The sequence below is a fragment of the Vulpes lagopus genome, chromosome 11, assembly GCF_018345385.1.
Source record: "Vulpes lagopus strain Blue_001 chromosome 11, ASM1834538v1, whole genome shotgun sequence".
Classification (NCBI taxonomy): domain Eukaryota; kingdom Metazoa; phylum Chordata; class Mammalia; order Carnivora; family Canidae; genus Vulpes; species Vulpes lagopus.
Window position 1 is genome coordinate 25,428,774 of NC_054834.1, and position 24,080 is coordinate 25,452,853.

The 24,080-nt window shown below is 53.1% G+C and overlaps 1 protein-coding gene across 20 annotated transcripts in view; it reads left to right on the forward strand.

The window, feature by feature from the left end:
* Positions 1-24,080, forward strand: part of DISP1 (dispatched RND transporter family member 1) — a 157,944-nt gene that overhangs the window by 106,779 nt on the left and 27,085 nt on the right. For 13 of the 20 annotated variants that reach the window (XM_041722656.1, XM_041722642.1, XM_041722641.1 and 10 more), the window contains one exon: positions 15,289-15,781. The exons of 4 other annotated variants lie outside the window; for them this stretch is intronic. In XM_041722656.1, coding sequence (XP_041578590.1) covers positions 15,306-15,781 — 476 coding nt within the window. In that variant the 5' untranslated portion in view covers positions 15,289-15,305. Of the gene's footprint in view, positions 1-4,718; positions 4,737-6,857; positions 7,551-15,288; positions 15,782-24,080 lie in introns of those variants that run through there. 3 more of the 20 variants (XM_041722655.1, XM_041722654.1, XM_041722660.1) reach the window with 3 other exon arrangements.

The window sequence follows — 24,080 nt, forward strand, 5'->3', positions numbered from 1 at the left end:
TGGCCGAGGGCCGTGCCACCCGGGAAGGAGGGGGCACGCATGGCAGCTCACAGGGATGGGGTCTTGGGGTCTCAGGGTCTCGGGGTCTCGGGGACACAGGGGTATGGGGCCTGGGCAGGCAGCCAGCCGAGGCTCAGGACGTGGCACTGCGCACACGTTCAAGAGATACTTATTTAAGTTAAAGTTTGGGGTTTAAGTGACTAAGAGGATAAACAGGATGCTCGAGAGGCTGAGGATGACTCGATAATTATACGGGAGCTCCCCCTTCCCGGGTTGCACTTCCCACAGGCTCGGTCAGCCGCCGTCTGGAGGCGATGACCTGCTGATGTGGCCAGAGCGTCAGGGGCCTGTGTCCTGCACCCCACACACCGCCTGCCCCGTCACAGGAGGTAGGTGAGGGCAGATGTCAGGGGTTCAGAGGGAGAGGCCACGTTCCCGCAGTTACTGCAGCCCCCTTGTGGCGATGGCCGTGCATTATCATGTGTAGGGTTGTTCATCACCCCCCCCCCCCCCCCCCCCCCGGGGCCCCGGCTATACCTGAGGCTGCAGCCTAGCAGGTGTTACAGGGACGGTTCTGGAGGGTCCCGTACTGTTTGCGGTCTCAGGCTTGCCCGTGTCCCCACAGGTCAAGGGGACGACTATATTCTAGATCATTGAATTTGAGCTGCTGGCAGGACACAAATACTGAAATTGAAATGTCCTGAGACTGCAGGGGCTGCAGAAAAAAAGGTCAGGGACGCCTGGGGGGCTCAGTGGGTGAGCGGGGCATGCCCCTGGAGACCCGGGATCGGGCCCACGTTGGGCTCCCTGCTCCGCCCACTCCCTCTGTCTCTCTTTCAAATCAATAAATAAAATATTTTTAAAAAGAAAAGAAGTTAAAGGCGACGTCACAGGAGACCGAGCTGACAAGAGCCGAGCATCGCTAAGATTCGGAACAAGACAATGGCGAGACTCCTCCAGAAAAATGGGATCGGGGGTCTCAAGGTACCGGACGTCAGCATAGTGGAGACCGACCGGGAGAAGGGAGCCTTGCCGGGGGCCGTAGGGGGCGAAGAAGTGAGTATCAGGAAGGACGGGCGGCGGCTCTCGCTTCTGAAGGATGGTCTTGTGTCCGGAGGGCAGGACGGAGGAGGGTCGGGGGGCCGGACGGAGGAGGGTCGGGGGGCCTGTCCCGCCGGGAGGGGAGGACTAGCAGGCCCCCAGCGGCCTCCCGGGCTGGGGGACGTGAACGGCCTTGCAAGCAAGAGAGGAAGGAGCTGGCACAGAGGAGGGGGTGCAGGGTGTCAGACTCGTGAACAAGAAGTGGGGTTCCGGAAGGCGCTGTGGGCGCTGCAGGCCATGAGAGGAGCACAGGAGGCCGCTGCGGCGGGCTCGCTCCCCGCGGGCGTCAAGAGTGGAACGGACACATCCTCGTCCTTGCACGGTGATCCCCAAGTTCGTGAGAACTGAACTCAGAGCTGGGAGGGGCCTGCGGGGCCCTGCGTGGGTTGTGTGGACCCGGGGTCGCGGCGAGGGCCACAGTGTGGGTCACGGAGCTGGCTGGGAGCTGTGACCCCGGGCCCGGCCACGACGACGGGCAGCAGCTGGCTGCCCCAGAGCCCGCTCTGCCTCCTCCCGCCGGGACGGCACGTACGGCGGCTTCGACATTCCCGACCGAGGCCCCGTGGACAGGCGAGCTCATCGGCACATCCTCTCCCCCCTCCTGGGGCTGAGGGCCCGACCTGCCTGCTGGCTGCTGCCGCCAACCTGGCCCACGCCGCGTCCCTCTGGCACAGGAGAAAGGACCTCCAGGGTGCCATCCCCGGAGCATGGGCTGTGAGTCCCGAGAACGTCGGACGCTCAAGCCGTTAGCACTCGCTTGGCCTCTGCACCATCCGTGGAGGATCAGGGCGGGCGCAGAGCTGGGCCGCTTGTCCTGTGCAGAGTGGGCTGCGGTCCTCGGGGCCAGACGGGGCCCCTTCTAAGTGTCCAGGCTGACGGGACCGACAGTCTCAACCAAGTAATTAAGTACAGAAATCAGTGACTTGGTTAAAACCGCGAGCAGGAGTTTGGAGCTCACGAGCTGGAGAGCTGAGGTGTTTGGCTTCTAGGGCACCCTAATGGTCTGCGGGGTTTCTCGGGGAAATTCAGGGGAGCAACAGCCCTGGAGCCTTTAAGATTTGTTGGCCGCGCACGATGCACAGGGATTAGCTGCTGTAGTAAACTAAACTAAAGTCCTGGTCACACCATCAAACAACGATAAAAATAACTTCGTTTTCATCTGAATTATTTCTCTTTTGGAGGTTTTTTGGTCGTATAGCATTCGGTGGGCGTGGAATGCGCGCACCCTACTATTTCAGATGCTGAATGTGCCCCTGCTGACCACGCAGCAGCGTCCCGACTCCAGGGACGTCCCCGTGCCTGGAACGGACGCGCGACCCTTCGTGTCTGGGCTTCCAGTGTCACATTTCCCAGGTTCGTGCGTGTCGTCATGTGCACCGTCGGTCCTTCGCACTGGGGGTGGGTGCGAGTGTGTGTGTACAGCTCGCGTTCGTCCTGGTGGCCGCCGGCGGTCACCAATGGTCTTGCCGTGAGGCCGGGGTGCAGGTGCATGGATGAGCCGTGTCTGCGGTTCCTTGTTCATGCGAACTTGGGCTCGACGCTCGCGTAGCTAAGGCCGTGGTTCCTGGTGAGGCGCCTCCCGCCTTGGGACCTACCAGCCACGGCCAGCAGCGCGCGCTGGCTTCGGGGCCGTTTTAAACAGTGGAATTGCCAAAGAAACGCACAGAAATCATGAAAACATGACACTAAGTAGAGAAAACCGCTCATTTTTAAGACCAGGCGTCACCTCGTTTGGTGTCCCCTGTTGCTCGTCCTTATCGTTGGGTGTTCACGCTGTGGACACGAGGCTCTCGGATCCCCGATGCGCAGGTGTCTCCTCCCCGTCCGCGGGCTGTCCTTCCGCACCTTCCCCGTAGTGCTCGTTCCCATACAAAAGTCTCCTTATCTTAATGAAGTCCAACGCTATCTGTTTTTTTTTTTTTTGATTACTTGTGTTTTCGGCTTAACTTCTTCAATTTTGAAAGTGCTGTCTTTGTACAGCCTGTTAAAAGGGTTGTTTACACACTTTTTTTTTTATTATTAGACAAGTGTTAGTGAAGGGTTAGGGTTCTCGGGTTCAATAAATCGTGACTTCTTTGCCAGTAGATGTAAACGGAGTGTTTGTCTGCAGATGTCGGGTATTTACGAGGGTTTTTTCGCTGTGGGTGTGGAATTTAAAATAACGGCATCATCAAGGCCGCAAGTCTATAAACAGTATTGTCCGGGTCCTTTAACGAAGGGCTGGTCCGCTTAGAAAAACTGAAGGGAAACCCTCAGAACTGCTTTAAACAATGCTTTCCTCTTTAATAAAGAGGACTCTGTCTCTTAAGAACCTTTAACTTTCTGCCCTAAAAGCAGGGGCTCAAGAGCCATTTGTGAAAAGACTTAAGAATCCCGGAACTTGGAAATAAACACGGGTCGGTGTTTATTTGGCCAGTTTAAATGCGGTCCCCTGCGTGTCAGGAGCCCGACCCAGCCCTGGGGTCAGCCGACGTGCGACACCCGAGACACCCGATGCCCGACACCCGCGACACCGGTTCAGGGGCCTCCATCTGCTGAGTAACTTTGAATCCCAAAGATCAAAGGAGGTTCTAACTGAAAACAGCCCTTGTTGCAGTTTTCGCGTTGGAGCAGGAAAAGGCTAGAAACGACATGCGGCCGCCCTCATATCCTGGCTACACCACCCTGCCCTGTGCTGGCATCGCTGCTGGCTCCTGCTCCCGGCTTGCTTGGCTCTGGGCTCTGCTCTCAGAGCCCCTGCCCCTGCCCTGCCCCTGCCGAGCTCCCACCCCCAGCCCTGGCCTATGGGAGGCCCGGCTGCAGGCCTGCCCTCCCCCAGACTGTGCCTCTCGGGCTGCTCCCCAGCCCTGCTGCTCCCACCCCTGCAGCTCCCCGCCCCTGCTGCTCCCCACCCCTGCCGCTCCCCACCCCTGCTGCTCCCCACCCCTGCAGCTCCCTGCTCCTGCTGCACCCCACCCCTGCCGCACCCCACCCCTGCCGCACCCCACCCCTGCCGCTCCCCACCTCTGCCGCTCCCCGCCCCTGCTGCACCCCAGCCCTGCTGCACCCCAGCCCTGCCCTCCCCACCACTGCTGCTCCCCACCTCTGCAGCTCCCTACCCCGGAGCTCCCTGCTCCTGCAGCTCCTCACCCCTGCTGCACCCCACCCCTGCCACTCCCTATCTCTGCCACTCCCCACCTCTGCCACTCCCCACCTCTGTAGCTCCCCACCCCGGAGCTCCCCGCCCCTACTGCTCCCCACCCCTGCCGCTCCCCACCCCTGCTGCACCCCAGCCCTGCTGCTCCCACCCCTGCAGCTCCCCGCTCCTGCAGCTCCTCACCCCTGCTGCACCACACCCCTGCTACACCCCACCCCTGCCACTCCCCACCCCTGCTGCTCCCCACCCCTGCAACTCCCCAGCCCTGCTGCTCCCCACCCCTGCAGCTCCTCACCCCTGCTGCTCCTCACCCCTGCTGCTCCCCGCCCCTGCAGCTCCCCACCCTTGCTGCTCCCCACCCCTGCTGCTCCCTAGCCCCGCTGCACCCCACCCCTGCCGCTCCCCGCCTAGGAGCTCCCCACCCCTGCAGCTCCTAGCGGGCCTCGAAGCAGTGCCAACCAGCCAGGCCCCAGCCAGACTCGCTGCCCTGCACACGGAGGTAACACATTTACTCATGCTTCCATGTGTGTGAATTTGGGGTCTTGCGAGTTTACTTAGAAACAGTTTTGTTCTCTGCTTCTAGGATCGAATTTAACATTTCTGCTCACAGGTTCTGGTTTGAACTTTGGATGGCATCTTAATGAGTTAGAATCTTAGGAAGTTTATTTGAATTTTGATCTAACACTGTGAGGTCCAGCCATTTCTTGGGTTTATTAAAATGTTCTTTCTTTAGTAAGTCGGGAGGAAACCTCCAATTTTGAGGTAGTTTATGTTGCTTCGTGCTTTGAGAGTCTTATTTAGCCTCTAAATGAGAGGATTTTGAAAACATGTGCTTCTCTCCTCAGCTGGTAGAAAAATAGGTGTAGAACCCTAGGAATTAGTTTAATTACTTGTGTACTTAGATGTTGTAAGAAGACGGTAAAACATTAACATCTTCCGACCTATATGGACATGGACCGGAGTCTGGGGAAGATCTCGACGGAGACCCACACCCCCGCAGCAAGTCCTACCCGCAGTGATGACCATGTGCAGCACAGGCCGTGTGCGTCCTCCAGTCCTCCATCCGTGCTCGAGTCGGTCGCACGGTCGTTGATTTACTTCGCCAAGTGGAAGTCAGAACATGTGGGCCGCACGCACACGTTTTCTTTTTTATTGAATACATTTGACATTTACCGTTGTGGACATTTAAGGTGTGCGTGTGTTAATTTGGTACGTGGGCGTATGGTGCTGTCGTAGAGATAGCACTTCGGTCCTTCCCAGCCTTGGGGATGGTTCGGTCTTAACGTCTTAGCAAGTTTGATGATTGTAGCTCAACATCGTTGTCTGGATTCATCCCACTGTGTGAGCCCTCTCACTTGTTTGCTGCTCCTTGCAAGTTTATACCTTAAACAACATCAATCTTATTCCTGCCGTGTTCGCTTTTGCTTGAAGTGGATAATTTATATGCCGCTGGCAGGAAATTGCAGACTGTTTCAACTTGTGAAATATTTGTATGTCTGAGAGTAAAATGTAAATTTTAAAGAAATTAAGCAGAAAAAAAAAAGAAAAGAAATTAAGCAGATAAAAACTTTGTGAAAACTGGGGTATTTCTTGCAAATCACTGACCCTCAATGAGTTTCTTTGGTGATATTACAAGACATTGAGAGCACACTTTGCAATTTGGTATAGTTTTCTCTAACAGATATCTTATTGAAAGAAAAAGAATGAAATATATCCTTCTTACCCACCAGAAGTTTATTTTTTATGATAGTATTTATAATTAAGAAAGCTCTAGTTTTCTTTGAAGCCTCAGAAGTCACTAAACTATGTAAATAAACTCCCAACTAGTGCGTGTTTCACTTGCAGTCGGTAGAGTCACTGCTTCCCGTGGATTTAATGTCCGTGGCACATTGGTGCTTCTTAAAGTGCGAACATACGTGATCTCTTTGCATTATGTCATTTATTTTTAGACGTTACAGCTCCAATTAGACCAAATGCTTTCATTGCTGATCTTAAACATTAGGACACTTTTTATTGGATTGCGCTTCATTTGTAGCTTCCTGTTCTCGTTCACACAAATAAGGCAGGAGTATTTTCATGCATCTTGCACGATTCATGTAGCTTCCATCACGGATGTAAATTGTAGGACTGTGAGCATGAACTGTTTGCACTGATCATGAAAAATGTAGGCGTCTGAAAGCTGGACCGACAAAACAGCTTAGAAAACACATGACCTTGTGCCGTCCAGAAAATGACGCGTGTCCTAGCACTGATTCGCCCAACATTTAAACCTGCTCCAGGGTCTCTGCAGTCCACCCTGAGCCGGTCAGCCCTTGCTGGCCTCCGGTGGGAGCCCTGTGCCAGCAGGTTGCACACGGCCGCCTGGTGCCTACGGGGCCTGGTGGGAGCACCTTGCCCGAGGCCTGGAGCGCTGGCAGCCTGGGCCCTGTGAACACAGCCTGGTCTTTCCCAGTGGCCAGTCCCGGTCCCACGCGACCACAGAAAATACACGTGGGTGTTTAGGATTGGACACACGGGGTGCTTAGCCTGTCAGTCTTCTTGGGAAAAATACAAAACAAAGGAACTAAAGCAAAACTTTGAGAAGCACAACTGGAAAGAGGGCGGCCTTTGTTCGCTCCATCTTGGTTTCTGTGCTTCGTCGACTTAGCAGCACGTGGGCTCATACCCTGTAGGTGCACGCATGTGGACCCCGAGAAGGACGTTTGCTGCAGACACAGTAGCCACGTAATAAATAAATGCTTGCTGAAGAAGGACATTCACCTGTTTAACTGAAAAATGTGAAAGGTGCCCTGCGTGGCGCAGGGTTGGCTGCCCTCGGACGACAGCCCGTTTTGGGGCATTGCTCTCAGAAACTGGATTTGCTGCTGCTCAGACTTCCCAGAATGGTGGGGGCGGAGCTGGCTACCGGACGCTGAGCATTTGTGGGGAGACCTTCCGTAGTCCTGAGGGTGATGTTAAAACCCAACACTGTCACCATCCGACCCAAACGACCTCAAGTCCTCTGTGCTGATTGATCTCTGTTTCGGACATCGGGGAAGACGTCTGAAGAATTCTCTCACATTCCTCCGCCTCACACTATGTGGGAGTAGGATTTTCTTGATTTGATTTATCTCCGTGACGTGTTTTTCCTTTGCGCTGCTCAGTTTGAGTTTCTGGGATGAGAGAGGGATTAACATTCCCGGGGTCTTGAGGCGCCCCTGGGACCCGCTCAGCACATCAGTGAAGGCCGAACATGATCCTGTTTCCGCTGGGGAAGAGCTACAGACGGATCGCTGGGTGCGGAGTTGCCCGTTTGAGGGTTTTACTGGAGGTAGTAGTTTCAGATGGAATCTTATGGCCTCAGTGTAGACCTATCACGGTGGGGGGGGGGGGCGCTGCTCATTACCAGAGCGTCCTGGGGTTCTTACTTGTCGGGGTGTGAGGCGAGATGCGGGCCTGGCGTCTGAAGTCTCTCTGGTCTGAGAATTAGAACTTAAAGATGCTTAAAATCCAGTCGTTTTCTTTTCCTTCTTCTTTTTCCCTTTCTTTTGTTTTCTTTCTTTCTATTTATTTATTTATTTTTGGTTCAAGAGTTCAGAGAACATGCTCTTTTAATACAAGGGCTTGAGGGGCGCCTGGGTGGCTCAGAGGTTGAGCACCTGCCTTTGGCCCAGGTCGTGACCCTGGGTCCTGGGATCGAGTCCCGCATCAGCTCCCTGCATGGAGCCTGCTTCTCCCTCTGCCTGCGTCTCTCCCTCTCTCGTGAATAAATAAGTCTTTAAAAAAAAAAATACGGCGACTTGGGACTTCATTTTGAAGATTGACAACGGGCTGGGGATATAATTTTTCTTGAGGATTAAGTAAACTCATTAGTCAAATTGGCTGTACCCTAAACTTGAGTGGGCTGATCCTCAGGTCTGGGGCCACGCGGTGCCACATTTTGGTTTTCGCAGCGTTGCCGCGTGTGACCTCTGCAGGCTGCCTCCCAGACTGTGCCGGGAAGGCTCTTCCTGCCTGCGCCCCGTCCCGCCCTCACAACCTCGAAAGTGCTCTTCACTGGAGCAGGAAGAGACGTAAGAGGATCTAAACGCTCTAGGGCTCGTCTGACGCGGAGCGTCCGTTCCGTGTTTTAGTAGAGAGCAGCATCTTTCTGCACGTTGTCCATTTCGAGCGGCGGTTGCTCTTGCGACTTGGTCGGCGTTGATTAATAAAGTAAATAAATCGGTGATTCGCAGCCCTGGCCGCACACTGGAATCGACTGAGGAGTTTTAAAGACGCTAATGAGCACAGACCTTTACAATATGAATTCAATCAGAACCTCTGTGGCCAGGCCCTTGGCCTGTAATTTTTTTTTTTTTTTTTTATGATAGTCACAGAGAGAGAGAGAGAGAGGCAGAGACACAGGCAGAGGGAGAAGCAGGCTCCATGCACCGGGAGCCCGATGTAGGATTCGATCCCGGGTCTCCAGGATCGCGCCCTGGGCCAAAGGCAGGCGCCAAACCGTTGTGCCACCCAGGGATCCCTGTAATATTTTTTTAATATTTATTACTAAAGCGATGTAATTTTCTTAAAAATGTTTATTACTAAAGCGATTTCACTGCACTGGAAGGCTTGAGTGCTGTAACAGGCCTGTAATTTAGTGAACACTTGTTGTATTTATTACATTCCCTCTGAGGCAGAGTCCAGACGATGGCGTGGCTGGCGCCTGGGTTAGGTGAACACTTATCGGATGGCTTTCCAGAATGTGTTTGAAAGACCTTTGATGGATATGAATAATTATAGAAAACTCCACCGGTCTTATTTTACATGTGCTTCATTATACCCGTGGGCTCACGTGACCGTGAAACTCAGAATATAAGAAACCTTTCTTTTCCAAGGGCGTGGATATTTGGAGGCGGCGCTGTCGTGAGCGTGGGGGGTTGTGGCGTGTGGGGTGCAGGCTGATAAGTTTGCGGGCGAACTGTCCTTATGACGGCAACACAGCCGTAGTGCCCGTGGAAGAGGAATTTGGGAAGACGAGTGTCGATGCTGAAACGATGCTCTTGACTATCACTTATCCCGGATGTAAACGATGAACGCTATTTTACGCTGCTCTTCCCGGGTAGACCTGTTACCTCAGGCACCTTGCACATACAAAGGAGCACAGTGAGGTCGCTGGGTCTGCAGCCAGGAGGGCCCGCGGGGCCCCGGCCAGGGTCGGGGTGTCTCTGCTTTGACAGCCAAACCCACAGCTGGCGATAGCGCTGCTTCCTTCCCAGCGTCGGTTTTCCAACTTGCTGTGACACCGTAAGATCTTCCAAAGGTCACTGAACTTTTATATTTTTTGGTTGCGAATCTGGGAGGGAAATTTTGTCAGGCCGCTTTCCTCCTGCATATCACCAAGCCGCCTGTGAATACCATGAGCGGTCGTACAAGTGAAACATTGCACATTTACAGTTTATTGAGGTCTTGATCAGTATAGACTCTGTGCATGAAAAGAGGTCGTATGAAAGTATTAGATTTCATTTTCAGAGGATGGTGTTTGTTATCGGAAGTCAAAACTACCTTCTTAAAAAACTACCTTCTTGATAATATGAATTTAATAGAAAATAGCTTTCAAAAAAAAAGGAAAATAGCTTTCATTGTAAAAGAATAGTGACCCTGTGACTCTCAGATTTCTCGGATTCAGTCAGTTTGCTTTTTCATGGTGCAGGGAGAGCATCCTGCCCCCGGCAGGCTCCCACAGAATGTGGGCTGGGGTACAGGTGCTCGAGGTGCACTGCTGTCTCCCAGGGAGGATGACTGCAGTTATGGCATTTATGAGAAAGGGGAACAACAGCCACATTACCTTTTTTTTTTTTTTAAGATTTTATTTATCTATTCATGAGACACACACACACACACACACACACACACACACACAGAGGCAGAGACACAGGCAGAGGGAGAAGCAGGCTCCATGCAGGGAGCCCGACGCAGGACTCGATCCCAGGACCCCGGGGTCACGCCCTGGGCCAAAGGCCGCTCTCCACCGCTAAGCCCCCCGAGCTGCCCACATTACCTTATTTTTGTGTAGTTCTTTGCAACACATGCAATCCTCACCAGTGATTAAGTGAAGATATCACTGAGTGTTCTTGTAGAAGGAGCGTTTAGGGGTAGAAAGTTCACAAACTGAAAAATAAGAACATTTAATTTGTCTCAGAAGGGGAGAAGATCACGTCTCCTTACAAGACCAGACATTTCAGTTCCCTAACAGGATCTGACTCTTTGACTAAAGGTGCAGATTTTGCTGTCAGGTCACAATCATGTTTTGAAACTGTCCAAACAGCGCGTGACACCGACGCTTAGCTCCCTGCCTTGCTTTTCAGGTTTGCACGGATGGAAAGCGACTTCTAAATTCAGTGAAATCATGTCTCTGACACTCTTGGATGCTGTGTTGTGCCGTTCAAAACTATCTTGGGAAATCCTGAATTCGGAGGCTATTTTTCATGCGGCCCTGCAGACTGGATTTTGTACTAACAGCCTGCGGTGGTCCTGCAAACGCTGGGGGACCGGGCTCTGGCCTGGAGGTGTCCTGAGGTTGGAGGCAGGCTGGCCTGAGGCCAGATCCCAATCCTGGGATCCACGTTGGTCCCACCTCCGTCCTTGGAACCCTCAGGTTCCCTGCGGTGGGTTTAGGAACGTCTACAAAGAGGTATTGTAAGGAAAGTGCTAGACTCCGTGAGATGCTAAAAACAGCTCCGACGGCCCTTTCAGGGGAAGCGCCTGGCTTCTGCAGGCCGCTGAGCGCCCGCTTCTGTGGCCGCAGCACCACGTATTAGTAGGTCGGCTTGCTGCCAGTGATTGGGGACGAGCCGTCGCTAGGGACGAGCTTCAAGCAGCTTGAGGGGATGATTTCATGTTTCAACACATTTGACAAGCAGTGGATACAGGTTTTCCCCAGACCCTTATACCTGGTGTGAGAAACTACCTCCGTCCCCTCGTGTCTTGAGGGAAGAAGACGGTCCCCCCAGCTAAGTGGACATGGTGCTCTAGTCGCACTCGAGAGTCCGCCAGCATGACTGAGGTCTGCGGTTGTTTCCGTGCCCCGACACCGGTGGGCTGTACGTAAGCTTAGCTGCCACCTGGAACCTCTGCCGGGCAGATGGGGCACTTTCTCTCCTCTGCAGAACAGGAGCCCCTTATTTCTTTTTTTTTTATGGGCTTATTTTTTTTAAGATTTTATTTTTTTATTTATTCATGAGAGACACAGAGAGGAGACAGAGAGAGAGAGAGGCAGAGACACAGGCAGAAGGAGAAGCAGGCTCCATGCAGGGAGCCCGACTGGGGACTCGATCCCGGGTCTCCAGGGTCACGCCCTGGGCTGAAGCCGGCGCTAAACCACTGAGCCACCTGGGCTGCCCGGAGCCCCTTATTTCTGTCACTCTTATCCTGCCCCTGCCTGTCGGGTCCACGCTGCTTTAACGGTGTTGCTGTAACAAGTCCGGACCCTCCGGTGGCCTCCTCCGCGGGTCGCTGCCCATGTCCTGCTACACCAGGTGTGTTCCCGGCACTGGCCGTTGCACCCCTGCAGGTGGACTGGATCGGAATCTGCACTTTAGCAGCGTCCCCAAGTGACCCTTGCGTTTGAGAAGCACTGGGTGTTTGGGGTTTTCCTTAGTGGAACTGTGCGGGGTGGGGGGAGAGTGTCGCTCTCCTGAAGGGGACCGGCCGCAGCATGGGACCACGCGAGGGATCCCATCTGGGCGCCCACTGTTGAGTTTGCTGATGGGGATGTGATGATGTGATCAAGCTTGCAGACAGCCCTTTAGCGGAAAGCCCCAAACCCGTGGCGTCGGCCCTGGAGTCTGTGCCCCCAGTTCTCTTTAGCAAAGCCAACCGGTGATGCCCGCACACCTGCTTTCCGGAGGGTCGAGTCAAGGGGGGTCCTGCGTGGGGAAGGCCCTGCGTGGCCATCGGTGGCCTTGGCGCCACGCGTCTCCTGCCGGTGCGCCCCGCCGTGTGGGGTCCCGGCGGCCAGGGGAACAGGCCCGGGGATTCTCCTCAACGTGACATTTAGATCTTAACCTTCACAGATTCCGGCCGCGCGCAGTCCTAACCTGCAGTGCCAGGTGGCCCCTGCGGGGCTTTCGCAGCTGCTCCTCACACCCCTGCGCCCAGGAGCTTGGCTGCATTCCTTAGGACCCTGTGTCCTCAACTATTTGGAATAAGGTGAATAAGATGAATGAAACTTTCATAACTCAGCAGCCCTGCTGTGGTTATACCATAGTATGTCCCATGAGAACTAGCTCTTGTCTTTTAAATGTAATTTCCATATATTATGAAAATACATGTTACTAGATTATTGCACTTAATTATGCTATTAGTGTGTATTGCACGTAATTATACGTTCTATCGCTCTAAAGCCATGAGTTTCCTGGGCCCCAAGCCAGGGCAAGAGGTACTCGTGTGATCCCTGTGATCGCATGAGCTCGACGACTCTTCTCTCCGCGAGGAGACGGGGCCGAGGGGTCTCTGCAGCGTCCACACTGCCTGCCTGCCGCGTTCGGAACTGGTCCCGGTCCACAGGTAGCTTTGGTCCAACAGATGGTCACGTGTGTTTCCAGAAACCCCCAGCGGCAGTGAGATCAGACATGGAAACCCTTCCCGCGCACTCTGTGCGTCAGTTCTGGCTCTTAGCTTGGCTTTCATTTCCTGCTTCATCCAGTTATTCAGGCTATTGTGTGGCTGTGATTGCAACAGCAGATACACTTCAGAGGTCCTAAAACCATTCCCCCGATACCCTTGAGGTAAGATAACTGTTTCTGTTCTTACATTTTAATGATAATTACCTTCGTGCACTGTCAGTCACTGTGCTGGAGACTTTATATGTTGTTTTATTAGTATTTTATGACTATGAAGAAGACACAATTGTAGCAAAAGTCATACATGGTACAGAAAATGAGATGTGAAAAGTCTTCTCCAAAATTCCCAGTCCAACTCCCCAGCAGGAAGCAATCTTACCATTTTTTATGCCCTTCTGACAATCACATGTGCCCCGACCATAATACGTGTCTCTCTCTCCTGTTTAATGAAATGCATTCGTCCCGCGTAGGCTGTCCCATAGCTGGGCTCTATTTACACATAAAGATGTACTTTGGACTTCGTCCCGTAGGGAAGTAGCACAGCCCGATGTGACTCGTTCTTTTTTATTGTGTGGAATGCCCAATACGGCTACGGCAGAATTCAAGTCCGCCGTTGGTGGCATTTTTAGATTGTTTCCACTTTCTCCTGGTCCGGACAGCGGTGCGGTCTGGAACATCTTCGTCTGTGCATGTATCTCCACACACTGTTCGAGTGTATCCAAAAGCTAAATTCCCAGTAGTGCTGTGGGTCAAGGGACAGGGGCATTTAAACTTCTTATTAACGGTGCCATGTTGCTCTCTGGCACAGTTGTGCTCATTTGCATTTGGAATTTAGCTCTAAGAAGAACCAAGATGTGGAGACAGTAAGAGTGTCAATAATCCAGCCCCGTTCTCAAAGGTAGAAAGTAGTAGAGTCAGCGTTCAAACTCAGATCCACCCACACCGTTTCCTCTAAGCTTCAGGTGTCTCACCTCCTGGTTTAAAGCAGAATTTTGGCTCTAAAGCTAGGAAGCACTTTTTATATTCTTCCTTTTTAAAAAGATTTTATTTATTTATTCATGAGAGACAGACAGAGAGAGAGGGAGAGAGAGAGAGAGAGAGAGAGAGAGAGGCGGAGATGCAGGCAGAGGGAGAAGCAGGCTCCATGCAGGGAGCCCAACGTGGGACTCGGTCCCGGGTCTCCAGGATCCCACCCTGGGCTGAAGGTGGCGCTAAACCGCTGAGCCACCCGGGCTGCCTCCTTTTTTTGTTCCTGATGGTAAAGGAGAAACTTTCAGATTTTCACCATCGAGGATATTCGCGGATGGTTTGTCATATGTGGCCTTTACTGGGTTGAGGTACATTCCCTCTACAACACTTTGCTGAGGGTTCTTACCATAAATGGACGTTGAATTTTGTCAAATGCTTTTTTCTACATCTGTTGGGATTTCCATATGACTTTTGTCCCTCATTCTATTAAAGTGGGTCACGTTGACTGATGCACGAGTGCTGAACCATCCTTGCATCCCTGCAGTAAATCCCACGTGAGCACGGTGTGTGATCCTTCTAATGTACTGTTGAAGTCGGTATGCTAATGTTGTATTCGGGATTTTTGCCACTCTATTCATCAGGAAAACTGGCCTGTAGTTCTCTTTCCTTGCAGCGTCAGGATAACGCCAGCCTCGTAAAATGAGCCTGGAGTTTTTCCTCCCTCCTCTAAGCCCTTAATGTTTGACAGAAAATTTTTACATTCTCATAGTGGTCCTATGAGATGGACATTGATTATTATCCTGATTAATACCTAGGAAGAACTGAGGCTCAAAGGAAAAAAAATTAAAATTTAAAATCTCATTTCAAGCAAATTCCTATTCATACTATTATTTTTGTCAAGTGCGAGCAATGCTACATAACACAGAAGACAAAGTAATACGTTCTTAGCAACTTTTATGGCATGTTTGTTCATTTTCTAAAGCATTATATTGATTGGTTGAGGGGAAAAAATGTTGATGTCTGTTATCTTAGTCATGACAATTCTTAGCTGATTACTTTTTATTTATTTATTTTTGTCTGCTGTCTACAACCTGAGTGACTTAGTGGGAATAGATTTTCTTGAGATTTTTCTAACACATGAGACATTCTGAAGATCATTCAAATTATTTTAACCTACACAACTCACTGCCATCATGGTGGCTTCTAACACCCCACTCCCGGGTGGAGGGTTGAAGGGTGGCGTTGGTGCCCTCTGCCACCTATGATGCGCTAGTCTTACCCTGTACTCCACACCGAGGACAGGGAGGCGCAGTGGGAACGGCGGCTCGCAGGTGCACCGAGGGCAGGTGCACGGCCCAGGCACCGCAGACCCACCGGGCCCCTTGCAGCGGCCGCTGGGCTTCCCCCACTCCCTCGATTCCTGTCCCCAGCTTTCCTGTCATGTCTGCATAGCTGCCTGCCCACTGTCACTGGCTGGTTTTGTATCATTTTCTCTCTTAGGGCCAAGGAATTGGAGCATGGCTGTGAGCACTGGCAACAGCGGTTCTGTGGTTCTGAGCAACAGCGGCATCGCTACTGGTGCTCCCGCCCCCGGCGCCCTCCCGCCCTGTGACGGGGACCTCGCCGCCCAGCAGCTCATGCCCAGAGAGGCACCAGGGGCAAAAGGGAGTCCGAATGGGGGCCTGCAAGTCAATGGCGCAGTGAAGTCCTCCTTTCTGCCCGTGGACCAGCCCCAGGGAGCACCTGCGATGTTGGCCCAGTGCTGCCACCCGGGCCCGTTGCGCCCGCCCCTGGCGGCCCAGAGCCGCCCCCACGAGGCCTGCCCGGCCATGCCAGCTGCTCCGGGCCCGTGCTGCATGCAGCCACGCGTGGAGTGCGCTGCTGCCCTGGGTCCCGGCCGCTCGCCCGTGTACCAGACTGCGTGCTGCCTCCAGCCCTCTCCGCCCCTGTGCCCGCACCCCCCATGGCCTGGCCGCCGCCCACACCAGCCCAGGTGAGTCCCCGCGGCCCCGCTCAACCGGGCCCAACGCAACCCGCCCACAGCTGCCACCTGGTTGCTGTGCCCAAGGGGAGGAGGCCCAGTGGGCCAGAGGAGGAAAGCCAGATGCGCATGACATCCTGGGGACCTGCTGTCGGCGGGCTCTGGGTCAGGCGGACCCTCGCGGGCTCCCCGCCTGCCAGCCTTAGCTGTCCGCATGGCCTCAGCTCCCCAAGCTCAGTGGGGCTTCTCTTGCCAGCGGTCCCTGTACTGCCTGTGGGGGGCACATGTGTCCCAGACACGAGCTTGGTGGTCACCAGACATTGGTGACAAGGAATCGTGAACCAGTCGCCTCCTTGGGGTCCCGCTCGGGGACCCATGTGTGCAGGCTCTGATCCTGCGGTTTGGGCGACCCTTGGACATGTTGGGAACAGACTTCCCCGCAGGCGGGACCGATGGCTCCGCAGCCCAGACCGGGGGGGCACGTTTGCTGAAGCACTGTTGGGTCGGCCGCCCGAGAGGCACGGGGCATGCATGGTGTGGCCGCTGCTGCCCCCGGCGCGCCTCCCGCTGTCCCCTGCCCGTTCCCGTGCGCTGGGGCAAACCGCGTGGCCGCGACCTCTGAACTGCTAAGTGCTTGGTGGAGACAAGGCTCAGTGCACGCTCTGGGTGACGCGATTCACATGAGCGAGGGGCACACGCCCCTTTTCTGGTGGGGTGTAGTGTCCACACGGGGAGATGCACCGGCCCGAGCTAGGCTTTGCTCGGCGTTGACCCCCGTGTAGACCACACTGCGGCCCACTCGGGACGCCTCTTTCTGGGGTGACGGAGAAAGTCCCCTCCTGCCGCCTTGTGTGGTGACAGATTTGTCACGGTGCTGACTTCACGGTGCTCGCAGAGTGGCTCCCATCGAGACTAGTCTATGCTCGATGCCAGTTACCGCGTTCACAGGGGCTCAGTTCCGGGTGGGGACTCAGTGACAGGCGCTCCAGACCTCACCCAGCTGCGGCCGCTGCTGCCCTCGGTTCCCGTGTTCTGAAGCGAGGAAGAGAGGGCTGGGGAGGGTAGCAGCACCGCGTGCTGGGGCCTTCCTCGGCAGCGGGTCTTAGAAGGCCCTAATACATTTTGCACGTCGGGTGAGAGTCCTTCGGTCACAGAACTAGAGGCAGGGCGCCCCCCGGCCCCTCTCAGGCCTGCTCACCACGCTGTGCTGGGTGACCAGCCCTAGGCTCCTTCCACCTGGAGTTAAGCCGTGTGAGCAGTTGACTTTGAAACGACGTGGTCGACATCAATGCTTTAGCGGGCGTGAGGGTGGACTGCGCTACCCTGCGAGGCTGATCCCGCCCTTAAAAACCTGCAGGGCAGCCCCGGTGGCGCAGCGGTTTGGCGCCGCCTGCAGCCTGGGGTGTGATCCTGGAGACCTGGGATCGAGTCCCACGTCAGGCTTCCTTCATGGAGCCTGCTTCTCCCTCTGCCTGTGTCTCTGCCTCTCTCTCTCTGTGTCTATGAATAAATAAATAAAATCTTTAAAAAAAAAAAACCTTCAGAAAATATTAAAACTATGGACAGGTACCAATTCTTTTGATGTGCAGGCGTGTGAATATTTTCAAGACTTTAGCTTAGCATTTCTCAGAAACCTGTTCTTCAAGGGATGAGAGTCCCATGTGCCTACAGCTGGGGTGCCCGGGTGGCTCGGTCGGCTGAGCGCTGACCCCTGGTTTGGGGTCAGGTCACGATCTTGGGGTCGTGGGGCCCGGCCCTGCACCAAGCTGCACCCTCAGTGTGAGTCGGCTTGTGATCCTCTGTCTCCCTCTCCATCCCCCCTGCTCACTCGCTGTCTCTAAAATAAATTAAATAAATAAATAAATAAATAAATAAATAAATAAATAAATAAAATCTTTAATGAGAAATAAAATAAACAGAAGGGCATTAAAAAAAAACAGGTAAAAATGTCCTATTTGTACATCAAGAAAAGTTGTAGAAAAAAGTGGAATGTTACATGGGAAAATTTTCATTTTTAGAATTTTTTTCTAAAGAATTGGAGCCATTTGATCCACTATTAATAACAGACCTAGAGCCTGTAAGGGGCGGTCTGTTCACATCCGTGTGTACCACACACGTCCACGTAAAATGTGTGTTGCCAAAGCTACTTACCTATTTTATACATTTCCGTATTTGTATTATTAGCAGTACTTAGGTGTGCCAGGCATCACAGATATAATTCTGAACAAGGGGGGGACGTGTGGCCCACACAGAGCTGCAAGGGAGGAAGGGAGACAGAAAAGCCAGCCGTAGCCCCGAAACCGAGAGCCGTGTTGCCGAGCGGCTGCGGGTGTAGAGACGTCACCTGTGGGCGCAAGCAGTTGGCACACTTGCCTCTGCACCTGCGCCACAAACGGGCCCGCCTGGCTGGTGTGCTGGTTAGTTTTTTAGAGTTTTGTTGATAAAACACTTAAACCATAGAGTGTTTTAAAGGGTCAGTCGAGGAGAAAGTGTGGTTTTATCCTGGCCTGTTGACGCTTCTCTCTTTTCTTAACCTTTTATAAAATGGCAGTTTCTGTTTCCTCCCCTCCTGGCCTCTCCAGCGCATTTCTCTAGAAGATTCCTTGTATCAGTCACCTGTGTGCCTTTCTGCTTTGTGACCTTATGTTAATCTTTTCATTGATAAAAATTAAGATCCCTGCAAGGATCAGAGTATATCCTACTTTGATTCCATTTATCACCAAATACTGAGTAATTTACTGAGATCTTGTTTTAAAGCTTCTAGTTTGTTTCTAGGAGCAGGGGCGGAGCATGGGGAGGGGAGGGGAGCAAGGGACAGGGCATGGGGAGGGAAGGGGAGCAGGGACGGGGCATGGGGAGGGGAGCAGAGGGGAGGCTAGGGGAGCCCTTGTAAACCCACCAGCCTAAGGAGGCGAGCAGCAAGTGGGATGGGGGGTAAGGGGTATTCCTGATGCTGAGCCCAGCCCTGCAGGTCTGGCAGGTGCCCCTCTGCAGCCTCTCGCAGTCCAGGGGCACTGGTTTGGGGTGTCTTCGCTGCCTCTGAACCGGGAATGTCATGGTGTTAGGATGTGCCCCACAGGGAGTCTCCCAGCAGCAGACAGATCCCAATCCAGGCTCTAGCGAAGTTACCTTTGCTGTTGCCAAGAGCTGTTGGTGACTATGGCCGAGGTCTCCGTCGGAGGCGCTTGGCAAGTCCAACTTGTTATCATCACAGGGACCCTGTGATGGTTCTTTTACTTCCCTAAAGGTAGCTTCGCGGATGGAGGGTCACTGTGAGTGCTCCCTGCACTGGGGGCACGAGGCCCCTGGGAAGTCAGGCCTGTGGGCAGTCAGGCCCTGGAGGTCAGGCCCCTGGAGGTCAGACCCCTGGGAAGTCAGGTCCCTGGAGGTCAGGTCCCTGGGCTGTCAGGCCCTGGAGGTCAGGCCCCTGGAGGTCAGGCCCTGGAAGGTCAGGCCACGGGAGGTCAGGTCCCTAGAGGTCAGGCCCTGGGAGGTCAGGTCCCCTGGGAGGGTCAGGGTCCTGGGAGGTCAGGCCATGGGAGGTCAGGTCCTGGGAAGTCAGGCCATGGGAGGTCAGGTCCTGGGAGGTCAGGCCATGGGAGGTCAGGTCCCCTGGGAGGGTCAGGGTCCTGGGAGGTCAGGTCCTGGGAGGTCAGATCCTGGGAGGTCAGGCCCCGGGAGGTCAGGTCCCTGGAGGTCAGGCCCCTGGGAAGTCAGGTCCCTGGAGGTCAGGCCCCTGGGTGGTCAGGCCCTGGGAGGTCAGGTCCCCTGGGAGGGTCAGGGTCCTGGGAGGTCAGGCCATGGGAGGTCAGGTCCTGGGAGGTCAGGCCATGGGAGGTCAGGTCCGTGGGAGGTCAGGCCCCGGAGGTCAGGCCCCTGGGAAGTCAGGCCGTGGGAGGTCAGGTCCCCTGGGAGGTCAGGTCCTGGGAGGTCAGGCTGTGGGAGGTCAGGTCCATGGGAGGTCAGGTCCTGGGAGGTCAGGCTGTGGGAGGTCAGGTCCGTGGGAGGTCAGGCCCCTGGGCGGTCAGGCCCCTGGAGGTCAGGCCCCTAGAGGTCAGGCCCCTGGAGGTCAGGCCCCTGTGAGGGTTAGGGTCCTGGGAGGTCAGGCCTATGGGAGGTCAGGGCCCTGGACGTCAGGCTCGTGGGCAGGCGAATACGTCTCCTTCTTTGGTTCCCCTACCTTGCCTTGGACCAGTTGCTGGTACTACGTGTGTCTCCAGGGCCCAGCACGGTGCCTGAAATTTAGCGAACACTGAGAAATGAATTGTTCAACGCGCTAATCAAGAACCGAGCATCCTAAATAAAAATTAAAAAAAAAAACAAACAAAAAAAAGGGGATCCCTGGGTGGCGCAGCGGTTTGGCGCCTGCCTTTGGCCCAGGGCGAGATCCTGGAGACCCAGGATCAAATCCCACATCGGGCTCCCGGTGCATGGAGCCTGCTTCTCCCTCTGCCTGTGTCTCTGCCTCTCTCTCTCTCTCTCTCTGTGACTATCATAAATAAATAAAAATTAAAAAAAAAAAAAAAAACAAAAGAACCGAGCATCCATCGAGTCCTTCTCCTGCAGAGCTTAGTTTTATGGCCTGATAATTTGATACTGAAAATCAGGAACCATTGTTCTAACATACTAAGATATTTCCCAAATGGTGGGGGGAGACGCCACAGTTTGTTTCCCTGAAAAACACTTTTTTTTAGATTTTTATTTATTTATTCATGAGACCCAGAGAGAGAGGCAGAGACGCAGGCAGAGGCAGAAGCAGGCTCCATGCAGGGAGCCCGGCTCAGGACTTGATCCCGGGACCCCGGGGTCACGCCCTGGGCTGAAGGCAGATGCTCAGCCACTGAGCCACCTGGGCTGCCTCCATTCTTTTTTTTATTGTCTTTTGAGTCTATTTGGGGGGATAGCTCCTTCTGTTCTTTAAATCTCCCCGCAAATGCATTGGTTTCTGACTTAAAACAAATCCCAGACTCCTTCACGAACAGACGCAGGCGATGCAGGGACCAGGCCCTCCTCGCAGCTCCTGAGCTGGGTCCTACCGTCGGGGGGCGAGAGCCGTGGCTCTGGGGTGTCGCCAGAATAAGCTGTGTCTGCATGGCTCCGGCCCCTCCTGGACGTTCGTGCACCTCTTAAGAGTGAATCCCGCAGCTGGTGCGTGAGCCCGCGTAGGCGCTGGGGCTCTTCTTGGTTCGCCTGCTCTGTGAGCCCAGAGAGGAGGTCCGGGCCAGGTGGGGTTCCTTGCCCTGTGTGGATCTGCTGAGCTAGGTGGTCCCATCGTTACTATTCCCCTGTCCCCCGAGCCAGGGCTCCGACCATCACCGGGTGGCGTGAGGCTCAGGCCCGAGGTTTCTACGGGATGTGAGCCATCCGCTGCTTGCGAGCGTGGGTCTGCGTGCCCGGTAGAGCAAGCATGCACAGCCAGCGTGTTCGCTCGCTGGGTCACCTGGGCCCACCACCCCCGTCCTGAGACGCAGCTTCCACTCTGCCTTGGCCCGTTTCAGGAATCCTGGGGGGCACGTGCTTGTGCAGGAGGGAAGGGGGCAGCTCAGCGCAGGTGTGGCCGGACGGACCGGGTGAGGGTGGTGGGGTGAGCTGACGCGGCCCTTCTGCAGCTCGGCCATGCGCACAGCAACCTGGTGGATGGTGGGCCGTGCCTTTGTCTCCACCGAGATATCATGAGACTTAGATAATTCTGGGGTCCCTCCGGGACTTTACTTCTTGGGTATTATCCGCCCAGGACTTTGTAGTTGCCAGCCGTCGGCCGCCAGCAAATAAAACTGCTCCGTCATGAAGCAGCCCAAGGAGACGTGCCGCTCACGTGTCATCTGATTGCTGAAACGTCCCCCTCAGGCTCGGACTTAGGCCCACACTGAGCTCCACGCTGTAGCCATGGGGTTGTTTTTTTTTTTTCTTATTGTACCTTCTTACCCTCACCTTCTTCCCCCAAAGCATGTTGAACGCGAGCAGCGTTAGCGTCTGGCAAGTGTTGTGGCTTCGATTTCAGACTTGAGTCCAGCATTCCATGCTCCTACCTCAGTGAGGTTTAATAAGGTTTTGCTGGCTTTCTGTGAGCTTTTCTTGGATCTCTCATTAGTGATTATTACTTACCTCTCCCTTGGGCTCTGAGTCTGAGTGGGACAGAGGATCACGTATATTATGCACAAAACACACTTTCCTTTTGGAACATCATGTAGAAATGTCTCCATGGGTCACTAGGCCCAGTCACCGATAGAGGCCACTGGTCTCGCCGTCCCGCATCCCCACCTGATGGACGACCGTGCATGTCTGGCAGTCCCCTTCTGCCAGCAGGTTTTGATTCAGTTGGCATAGGAATTTTTTTTAAAGATTTATTTATTTAATCATGATAGACACAGAGAGAGAGAGAGGCAAAGACACAGGAGGAGGGAGAAGCAGGCTCCATGCAGGGAGCCCTAAGCAGGACTCGATCCTGGGATTCCAGGATCACACCCTGGGCTGAAGGCGGCGCTAAACCACTGACCCACCCAGGGATCCTGGCATAGGGATTTTTAAATGTGTTCTTCAAAATGCACACGTTGCTATCGTTGTGTCTGCTGAATCTCTGCAAAATTCTTAATGTTTCGGCGGGGGGGGACTGCAAATTATTTAATAGCTAGGTTGGAGGTGGGATTTTCTCAGCTGACCCATAGCCACTGAGTGCTTCTGTGGGCTTTGACGTGGGTAGAAGTGAAAGACAGCAAAGGAGGCTCAGAAGCAGGATTGCCCATAATCAGACATTTTAGTTGGTCGGTCATTTCAGAAAACATACTTTATTTTCTCCTGTACATTGGCTTTTCCTGTCAGTCATAAAGAGAATACAAAACCCGTATGTTGAAAGTGTGGACATGTGTTATTACAGGTAGAAATCAGGCGTCTAGATGTATCTTAGATGTAAATTCAACATGGTTTGAAATATGATTGTAGTGTCACATAGTTTCTGAGTTAAATATTTTATTTTTCATTAATTAAAGTAACTGACCTATGACCCTCTCTTTAAATTTAAAAGAAAAGCAATTTGGGGCTCCTGATGGCTCAGCAGTTGAGTGTCTGCCTTTGGCTCAGGTCGTGATGACCTCAGGGTCCTGGGATCAAGTCCCACATCGGGCTCCCTGCATGGAGCCTGCTTCTCCCTCTGCCTGTGTCTCTGCCTCTGTCTCTCTCTCTCTCATTAATAAATAAATTAAATATTAAAAAAGAAAGAAAAGCAAATACTTCCCATTGTGAATTAAGTCTGTAAAATGTAGAGTACACTCATGTGCATGTCACAGGTGCCACCAGGGCACGTGAAGATGTGGGGAGATGAAGACCATCGTCAAGGAGACGATGTCTCCCTTTTTCTCCTATGGACGTGGGCTTTGTGTGGAAATATAATCAGCTACTAATGGCTTCTGTGTTCATGACGTACTTGAATATGTCTTGTCATGTGCAAAATTAAGAATATAGTGAAAGGGAATAAAGGGGAAAGGAGAAAAAATGAGTGGGAAATATCAGAAAGGGAGAGAGCACATGAGAGACTCCTAACTCTGGGAAATGAACTAGGAGTGTGGAAGGGGAGGTGTGCGGGGGGACGGTGACTGGTTGGTGGGCACTGAGGGGGGCACTTGACAGGATGAGCACTGGGTGTTATTCTATATGTTGGCCAATTGAACACCAATAAAAAATAAATTTATTTAAAAAAACAAAAAAGAAAAGAATTTTAAAAAATAATATTTAGTTTCCTATCTGCCTTGTAATTTAGATTACATAATATTTAAATTATTTTTTATTCTTCTCTCACATGAATATGTCCTTTATGTAATGTCATAACAAAATCACCTTTCTAAGAATTTTAGTAGTAAGTTTTATCACTATTACAAATATTCTAAAGTATTCCAAAATAGTGAATAGTAGTCTTGAGCAAATGCATGAGTGAACAAAATTCTTTCAGAATTATGAGATGGGACTTGGTTGTGCGTTGTGCCTGTGTCTTTGGCAAAGAAAATGGATTTTAGTGACATAAAGTCTCGAATTTACGACGATATTAATGGTTTTGTTGAACCCTTCCTGTATACCAGACCTTGTGCGGCGTATTACACATGCTCCCAAATTTAATCCTGAAAACAGCCCAAGGAACTCAGGGCTACTGCTCATTTCCATTTACAGATGAAGAAAAGCATGGTTTGAAACAAAGTGGGGTTGCAGAGACTAGGTGGTTACAGGGCGTGGGGCTTGCAGTTGAGCCCTGGTCTCCGGCACGAAGCTTCTCCTCGCTGGCCTCTGCTGCTCCAGCATCAGGGAATGGGGTGTTCTCGTGTCA